We start from the raw sequence: 10,077 nt of genomic DNA, 5'->3' as shown, positions 1-10,077 counted from the left end.
TTCAGCATTAGGCAACGAAGTAGAGACTGTGATAAATACTACTATTAACTAGTATTCATACACCTAAAGCCCATTAACAATTTCGGAAAATAAAAAAAACTAATCTCAATTAACTAATATTTAACAAGACTCCGATGGTCTAAACTTAATTGGAACGGGCAACCGTCCCTTTGGTTCATTAACAAAATCATATATAAGTATAATGAGCAATTTATTAAGAAAAACAGTCACATAAATGGAGATGGAACATCAAAAACAAATTCATTCATGATTTCAGCCATTTTTATGGAGAAATAGTACAGATTCAGGAATGTGTACCTAAAATACTTGACAAATAGAGCTTGAAAGAGCTGATAAAGGGCAGAAATGGAGATAAAGGAAGTTCAGCTAAGATTTTGATAGCAAACAACAGAAGAATAGCAATGTCGACCTCAACTTCAATCCAAAAACAAATGAGAAATCCATAAATTCTCCAAGTAACACAACAGAAATCAGAAAACCTTTTTAATCTATTTTTTCGTTTTTCTTCTTCAGATCCGGATGTAGAAAAATGGGAATTCAGGGATTTTGTTTTAACTTTTTTCATAGGTGAGATGTGTGTGCATGATGGCGAATTCTCGGCTTCCTTTTGCGTGAAAGATAATGGGTGAGTGGGGAAGGAGACCAGGCGGTTAGGGTTTTCAAAGGGGGATCCGTCTGTCTTTTTCTTAGGGTTTGGGAAAATGGGTATTTTAAAGAGAGGGGGAGATCCGGTTGGGCCAGGTGGGTCATGAAAATTGGGCTTCTAAAGGGATGGGCTTGAAACAATTGCAAAATTAGTCACTTTGGATTCAAATTTTAATTAAAACCAATTTGTGTGGCTAAACTATTATATATATTTTTGGCGTTAGATAGAGTACTGGAAGTCGACGAGATAGAGTGTTGGTGGCTACTGGTTGAAATTTAGGCGTTAGGTTTTCTAAATGTCTAATAATAAATTAGTAATAGAGAATAGAGATAGAGTACTGGAAGAAGAAGGGTTTTTGATTATTTAATACATATATATATATATATATTCTTAACGGATTATCCGTTAAGAAAATTAAATAATCCGCCCCCAAACCGATAAGTCGTTAATAAAAAAATTCAATCCGTTCTCCATCCGTTAAACTGTTAACCCGATACCAATAAGCCATTAAGCTTCGATTTCGGTTCGGTTTTCGGTTTCGGTTCGGTTTTGAACACCCCTACTCGTAATGTCGTAGCAATAATTTTCGATCACAGTAACTGCTCAAAACAAACTCGGTACCAGTAACAAACCTCATATCAAATACAACCTCGTTCTAAAACCTTTGTACATTACTGATGATGAAAGAAACACGCATAAACTCATAACCACTCATCAGATCAACAAGTCACGGATCTCTCTCTCGTCCGACAAGAACTAAAGTCAAATCCTAAGCCGACTTTTGATATTATTCTTCCAAGCATACCGTAAATCAAATCCGATAGTATCCATTCTAGGTCCAATGACCTTATCTCATTAAACAAAACTATTCTATTGACATGCCACACCAATATAACCTAAAGCCACAAACCTTGCAATCTGTATACCAATAAGCAACAATTCAAGTGTACTCAAACATGGGAAATGACTCAAATGAGGGAACCGTCCCGCAAGGTCAACAAGTACCACTATAATGCCATGCTATGAACCCATCACACATAGGTGGACCAAGACACATGAATCTAGCATAAAGGATCATATCCCAACATAACCCCGCTGCAATGCGTGACCCAAATATCTTGCCAATTCTCACTGTGAAAGAACTTGGTATTCCCATGAACGAACTGTCGGAAAGTCATGTGATGATCCAAGGATTCAACCAAGGGGGGCAAATAGCCATAGGTGCGATCAGGTTGGGAATCACCGTTAAAGATATGCAATCAAGTGCATGGCTGCATGTAATCGATACAAAGACTTCATACAACATCTTGCTTGAAAGGCCTTGGATACATGAGAATAAAGTGGTTCCATATACCTACCATCAATGTTTGAAATACTACGAGGGTGAAGTAGAGAAGAAGATAGTTGCTGATGACGAGCCATTCACTAAGGCTGAGTCACACTTCGCCGATGCAAAGTTCTACTTGAAGAAATGCATTGTGAAGGATCTAAAAGCTGATGATGTTATGAATGGAAAGAATGACGTGTCCACAAGTAAGAGAGCGAAGGTAATTGCTGGTAAAGCCAAAGCTGTTACTGAGGAGGTACACCCTAACTCGAATAAATCCTATAGAGGGGATATTGTATCTTATGACAAGAAAATAACTCACACGCCCTAGTATGTCCCTAAAAGGAAGAAAGATGAAGGTGAATCATTTAATCTCCAAACTAAAATGCTAAAGGAGTGAACTCTTCCGGTAAAACAAATTGAGGTAGTAAAGTTGTCCTCAAAGCCACTTGCAGGGTTTGTAGCCCAAAATTATTTGCAAAATGTGGCACTCCCTACAAAGTGAACAGATGAAAGTTTCGATCCTAACGCTTACAAGTTATTTGCAAAAGCTGGATACAATCCCAATGAGCCATCAACGTTAGGGAAGCTCCCATCAGAAGCTGCAACGAGGCAACCACATAAAGGTTTGGGATACAAGCAACTGTCACCAGTGCGCTTCTCTATAAGAAGTGCGAGCATCAATTATATCACTGTAGAAGATGAAATTTTCACTTCTAACAAGCCTTCTATCTTTGATCGACTTGGAAAATCAACTGTTAGGACTTTCGTGTTTGAGAGATTGGGTCCATTAAAGAAGGGGAATAAGTTGCAGAGAAATTATCAAAGTATAAGAACACCCGTTTCACCTAGAATCTAGAAGATCTCTAAGGATGTTCAAAGTATGGTTCCTTCTAGAATGAGGCGACAAACAAAAATTGTGGTTTCATGTAAAGAAGTATTGAAGGTAAAGCCATATACTGTGGTCTATACTAAGGAACGTGATGAAGACGAAGAAAGTGTGGGTTCTTCGTATCATGTTACCGCACAAGGCAAGAATGGTATTTCGTCTCTAATGGAAGATGACGAGAAATTGGAGAATGTTTCACCGTGCTATCACATATCCTTCAACGATGGGGACCCTCAAGAAGATAAAGATGCGAAAGATGATCCATCTGGACTTGAAGAAGGGGTGAAGACAACAGTTGATGCCTTAAAAGAAGTTAACCTTGGCACCGATGAAGAACCAAGACCCACCTACCTAAGTGTTTTACTAGAAGTTGATGAAGAAAGCACTTATATTGAGTTACTCAAGGAGTTTAGGGATGTCTTTGCTTGGATTTACAAAGAGATGCCTAAAGGTAATTATGTAGGATTTCTAACGTGTAGTATTATGTCCTAAAATTAATAGGATTATAAGGCTAATATCTAGAATTTCGGTTATGTCCCTTTATTACGAGTTATTATGCTTAATATTATAAGGTTATTTTTATAAACTGACATTGTATTCATGCTTTTATAATAATACTAGTATCTATGAACGTGCGTTGCACGTTAATAATGACACGTGATAGTTTAAACATTTAAATCATTTAAATGTTGAAAAATATTATTACATTAGCATAATACATGAATTCAAAATGAAATGACGTCATCGGAACTTACATAAATGATCAATTTAGTCATGTTAGTTAGATAATTATGCATTGTAGTTTAAAAGTATTTAATGTGATGGTATCTTAACGAACATTTCTTTGTAAACGGTGTTTTTTAGTATATGTTTCCTTCTAATGCTTTGGTTGCTCTACCATAACTAAAACTCTTGTTGTCGATATTGATATCCCTCTTGAAAGTGCAACATATAGTTGTTCGTGCAAGAAAATATATTGCGATAAATATAGTCCAATATTTAGGATGTTTGTCTTTGTGCTTTATTTATTACCGAAAATTATTTTCCGCACAAAATTAAAGGATATTCTTTAGTTTATGAGGAGGAAAGTTAAATCTGGGGATACAAATATACTTAGAGCATATTGACTAGTATCATAATATTTGCATGTATGGTGTTATTGTCAAAACTTTCATATACCACATGTGTGCTATTACATAACCTATTCGGCGGATCTAAGTTTTTCAATAGCATGACAGGCATATTTTTCTTCAAAATCAATCTACATGCAATGGAAGATCAATTTTAACTTAGTATATTATATATATGGTGACACTAACATACATAAGAAAAAATAAACTTGACAACAAACTTGTATGGTAGAAGGCCATTTGGTATTAAAGTATTTAAGTATTCTTCTTGGTAGTAATCGTTGGTATCATTTTCTACTGAGTTAAAAACTGAAAAACACTTTGTTTTTTACGATAAAACTTCACAATCAACCTTTTATTTAGTTGGCAAACATATTCATTTTTGCTAGCTAAAATAACTTTTTAATTTCTATCACACAATTTGCACAAATTGCGTTTTAATCTAATGATGAAAATATTTTCTTTATTAAATACACTAATATTACCATTAGGGCTTATAACTAAGTGTTCTGGAAGAACCAAATGAATCTTTTATTGGATGCTCTTCTTTATTTCCAACACGAAGCAAGAAGTCACTGAGTACTGGATTTGTTATTACTTTGTATTTCTTCTCAGTTGAATCTTTTTCATTTGATGCCATACGTATAATTTTGGCAAGCTAGTACAATCTCTTCTTTCGTCGATTTTGGAATTACTGGTAGGACTTGACAGAAGTCACCTCCCATACCATTAGTTTTTCACCAAATGGTTCATTGATATTCAATATATCTCTAGAACTCCGGGCATTGTTTCGATAATTTGATACTTAGCCATAAGCACTTGATCCCATATTATCAATTATGCTTTCCTTTTAAATTTAGCACCATTGCTCTGCTTTGTTATATTTGTGATAATTATTTTAGTTGTTTGAAGATGTATATCAAATCTAAAGTGGGTGATCTCATAATAAAATCGTTGTTGGTATACCACTTGTTATTATTGCTAACAATATCATGCCTCTTGATCTGATATTTGCAAGTAATGCAGGACATAGTAAAATTATTTTGATTCCGCCGGAGCCATCTACAAAGGATAATCTTGCTATACCAGAGTCGACTCTCCATAATATAGTCTTGAAACCTTCTTCTTATTCAAGATTTAACTTTGATTGTGCTTCCTTAGACACATGTATGGCCGTTTGATTTTTAATACTATACTAAACTTTTTTTCTTTGTGATCTAGTTTTTTTAATCTCTAACACTCTTTTTATGGAATAAATGTATGTACCCTAAGATTTGTTTTAACTTAAAAAATAATTTTACTCATATGATGAATTTAAAAATAATTTAATTGGATTTCCTTGCTGAATAATTAATTGAGAGATTTAATTATTTGGTCTTAAATATTTTCTTAGTTGTTGTTTAATAATTGGTATAATTTTCAATATTACACGAAAAATTGATAAGAAAACACATTATTTGAGTAGAAAAACGGTTCAAATATAATATAAAAAATATATTGTGGGGATATTTTTTTTCTCAATTTCAACATTTTATGCAGTCACTTTAACATTACTTTTATCTTTTCTTGGTGTTGGACATTATGGAGTGTGAATGTATTGCCAATACGCAGGATTTTTATGAAATTGATTTTATTAAACCTTTATACACATTTTTAATAAGAATGTAATAGACAAGATTTTACTAATTTTAAAATTTTAAATATTAAAAAAATTAACATAGAAGGTGTTGTAATCGAAAAATAAGTTATTATAGTAATGTCCGTTCCATATGAGTTCTTTTGTTTAATATTTTATGGCTATTTTGGTCTATCAATTTTACATTCGTGCTTTTATAATAATATAGAAGATACAGATAGATATAGACTCTCTTTTTTCTAAATAGGTTTGAACAATATAATACATTGTCAAATTGTATTAGTAATAGGATATTACAATACGTTTTCAAATTAAATTACTAATAGGAATTTTTAAGAAATATATCTAAGTAATATGATTACATGACTAAAAATATATCTTTATCCCGGAAGTAATTATACTAATTGGAAACGTAACGTGTTCCTAAAGGTATTAGATTTACATGCTAACTTGTAGTATTATATGTTTATGCCCGAAAGTAATTATACTAATAGGATTCCTAAAGGTAACCATGAAGGATTCCTAATGTGTAATATTATGTCCTAAAACTAATAGGATTACTAGGCTAATGTCTGGAATTCCGATTATATCCTTTTACTATAAGTTACTGTGCTTAATATTATAAGGTTATTTTTGTAAATTAACATTGTAATATAATATATTATCAAATTATATTAGTAATAAGACATTATAATACGTTTTCAAATTAAATTACTAATAGGAATTTTTAAGAAATATATCTAAGTAATAAGATTAAATGACTAAAAATATGTCTTTATCCCGAAAGTAATTATACTAATTGAAAACGTAACGTGTTCCTAAAGTTATTAGATTTATATGCTAACTTGTAATATTATATGTCTATGCCTGAAAATAATTATACTAATATAATTTCTAAAGATAATCATAAAAGATTTTTAATGTATAATATTATGTCTTAAAACTAATAAGATTGCCCTTCTTCTAAACTAAATCTAATAGATTTACGTATGCATATTTTCGTAAATCTAATACAGTGGGGCCCAAAAAAGCCCAACCCGGGTACGGTTTCTGAGCTATAAAAACATCATTGTGCATTTCTCAAACCCTAACGCTTCGCTTCATTTGTTCTGCGCAGCCAGGGTTTTAGCGAAGCTCTCTCGTCTTTTCTTTTCGTCTTCTAAAGGTTAGATCTGTTCCATTTTTCTGCCTACTATTTATATATATTTATACAAATCAATTGTATTCTAATTTGTGTTTTGTCAGTGATTTGTTGAAAAACACAGTCTAATTACCTTGTGAAGTTTTTTCTTATGTTTGAATTATGAAATTTATCTGTTTTAATTTACTAATTAATTGATATAATAACTTTGTAAGTTAATGTTTATATTGCTTCCATTTCTTAATTTCGTGTTGTGGTATTGTCTATTTGTTTTTGTATATTAAATTTGAACTAATGTTATGTGAATTTATAATTGGTAAATACGATTTGATTTGCTACACATGGATTCAGATCTGTTGATGGTTTAAAAAAAGTTTTTTATAATATATACACTTGAAAGTCAATTGAATTTTGTATCTGCGGCTATTGGAAACTATAGACTGTAGTACGTTTGGTATGATAGAAAAGTTTTCCTTTTTATTATGTGTATGATTTGTAACTGAACTCTTTTGCTAAGAAGTTGTGAAAGGTTGATAGTATTGTTTATATTAAAATTTATAGACATCCAGATTGATCATAATGGCCAATTGTTTTGTTGAATTGATGTGGAGTAACAGTAAGAATAGTTGAAAAGGAAAATGAATTCTGTCTAGGGAATACATTCCTGGAACATCCTTTCCTTGGAAAATGTTTTATGTTAATCAAACAGCAAAAGATAAATTTCTTCGTGGTCCCTCATACCACCCCCAAAATTTACATATTACATGGTCTAGATTAAGTTTCACATTTTTCAATAACAAAGAGAACCGTTAACCAAGAGTCTAATTGAGTGTTTGTTTCTTTGTAGAAATTATTTTGGTCTCTATGGCTATCAAAATTTAATTATTGGTTTTCTGTTCTTGTGATCTTCAGTTTCTAAGGAATCATGGGTAAAGAGAAGGTTCACATCAACATTGTGGTCATTGGCCACGTCGACTCTGGAAAGTCGACCACCACTGGTCACTTAATCTACAAGCTTGGTGGGATTGACAAGCGTGTTATTGAGAGGTTCGAGAAGGAAGCTGCTGAGATGAACAAGAGGTCATTTAAGTATGCATGGGTGCTTGACAAGCTTAAGGCTGAACGCGAGCGTGGTATCACCATTGATATTGCCTTGTGGAAGTTTGAGACCACTAAGTACTACTGCACTGTGATTGATGCCCCCGGACACAGGGACTTTATCAAGAACATGATTACTGGTACTTCTCAGGCTGATTGTGCTGTTCTTATTATTGACTCCACCACTGGTGGTTTTGAAGCTGGTATTTCCAAGGATGGTCAGACTCGTGAGCATGCATTGCTTGCTTTCACCCTAGGTGTTAAGCAAATGATTTGTTGCTGCAACAAGGTTTGCTTTTATGATAATGATTTGTATGGAATTGATTATGATAATGAACATGACATGTCATGCTAATTCTCTTGTTATTTTTTCTTTGTTAGATGGATGCTACCACACCCAAATACTCCAAGGCTAGGTATGATGAAATTGTGAAGGAAGTTTCTTCCTACCTCAAGAAGGTTGGTTACAACCCTGACAAGATTCCCTTTGTCCCCATCTCTGGTTTCGAGGGGGACAATATGATTGAGAGGTCTACCAACCTTGACTGGTACAAGGGGCCAACCCTCCTTGAGGCTCTTGACCAGATTAATGAGCCCAAGAGGCCCACAGACAAACCCCTACGTCTTCCACTTCAGGACGTTTACAAGATTGGTGGTATTGGTACTGTCCCTGTTGGTCGTGTTGAAACAGGTGTCCTCAAGCCTGGTATGCTTGTGACCTTTGGGCCTACTGGTCTGACAACTGAAGTCAAGTCTGTAGAGATGCATCACGAAGCTCTCCAGGAGGCACTCCCTGGTGACAATGTTGGGTTCAATGTTAAGAATGTTGCTGTTAAGGATCTCAAGCGTGGTTATGTTGCCTCAAACTCCAAGGATGACCCAGCCAAAGGGGCTGCCAGTTTCACCTCCCAGGTCATCATCATGAACCATCCTGGTCAGATCGGAAATGGATATGCACCAGTGCTTGACTGCCACACTTCCCACATTGCGGTCAAGTTTGCTGAGATCTTGACCAAGATTGACAGGCGTTCTGGTAAGGAACTTGAGAAGGAGCCTAAGTTCTTGAAGAATGGTGATGCTGGTATGGTTAAGATGATCCCTACCAAGCCTATGGTTGTTGAGACCTTCTCTGAATACCCACCATTGGGTCGTTTTGCTGTGAGGGACATGCGACAAACTGTTGCTGTTGGTGTCATCAAGAATGTTGACAAGAAGGACCCAACTGGTGCCAAGGTCACCAAGGCTGCCCAGAAGAAAAAGTGAACAGTGCAGTGTAATGCTGGTGGTTCCTATGTTATCTATTATCATCAAGTGTGTTATGTAGACACTCTTTTATTTAGTTATGCTATGATTTTGTCTTTGTTTTTAGGTTCTATTTCTCTGCCTTGTATGTCAGGTAGCCTTTATCAGAGCTGGGTACTTGACAGGCGGTGGCGAGCATGATCTTCATTGTGTTACCGTTGAGGAGGTGCCGTGGTTGTTATCCATGGCAGCTCGGGATTTTTGCCTAAAGTACTTAATTTGAGCTTTTTAAAATTTTCAACTCTTTGCCTTCTGTGAGTGAAGATTAAATGTCTTGTACAATGTGGTTGTTGAAGATATGTTATTTGTTAAAATAGGTGACATCCAATTGTGGGTTCATATGAAAGCTCTAATTATGTGGTTATTTTTCTTACCCTCTTTGATAGGGTATGCAAGAATTGGGGTATTTGATTCATTTATAGGGTCAAATCTTTTATTACTGTGTTGATATGCCTTTCTGTACTCCGAAGGAACAAAACTAGTGTGATCCGTAAGCTTTACAAGATCAGAATTTATACAGTGATGTGAATTTCACCTGCCTTTAAGCTGCTCTCGTGCTGTGCCTAAGGCTGTCCATCGGGATGTCCCGCATCCTGTCTCGTCCCACTTAATTCTAAACGATGTGGGCCCATGTTAAATGGGACATGGGATGGGACGGGATGGTCATCTCGTCTGTCCTGTCCCGCGTCCTTTTTTTTTTTTTGAATTTTAGCCGTTGGTAGTGGCTCCAATTGCTTACTAAATTTTAAATTTTTTTTATTATGCTACAAAATAATTTTCTAGTATATATTATTTTACTATTACATAAATATTATGGTATATTTGTGAAATTTCTGTTGTATTTGGTAAGTATAAAACTAATCCAACTAATGCACCGACCATTAATG

The 10,077-nt window shown here is 34.5% G+C and overlaps 1 protein-coding gene across 1 annotated transcript; it reads left to right on the top strand.

Annotated features, from left to right (window-relative positions):
* The first annotated feature begins 6,682 nt into the window (after nucleotides 1–6,682).
* Nucleotides 6,683–9,431, top strand: LOC107827212 (elongation factor 1-alpha-like). The gene is made up of 3 exons (XM_075234074.1): nucleotides 6,683–6,814; nucleotides 7,703–8,177; nucleotides 8,270–9,431. Exons 2-3 carry the CDS (start codon nucleotides 7,716–7,718, stop codon nucleotides 9,149–9,151), a joined length of 1,344 nt encoding a protein of 447 aa, XP_075090175.1. The 5' UTR covers nucleotides 6,683–6,814; nucleotides 7,703–7,715; the 3' UTR covers nucleotides 9,152–9,431.
* Nucleotides 9,432–10,077: the final 646 nt, after the last annotated feature.

This window comes from Nicotiana tabacum, chromosome 17 (genome assembly GCF_000715075.1).
Source record: "Nicotiana tabacum cultivar K326 chromosome 17, ASM71507v2, whole genome shotgun sequence".
In the NCBI taxonomy this organism is placed as follows: domain Eukaryota; kingdom Viridiplantae; phylum Streptophyta; class Magnoliopsida; order Solanales; family Solanaceae; genus Nicotiana; species Nicotiana tabacum.
This window is presented reverse-complemented; position numbering and strand designations above follow the sequence as displayed.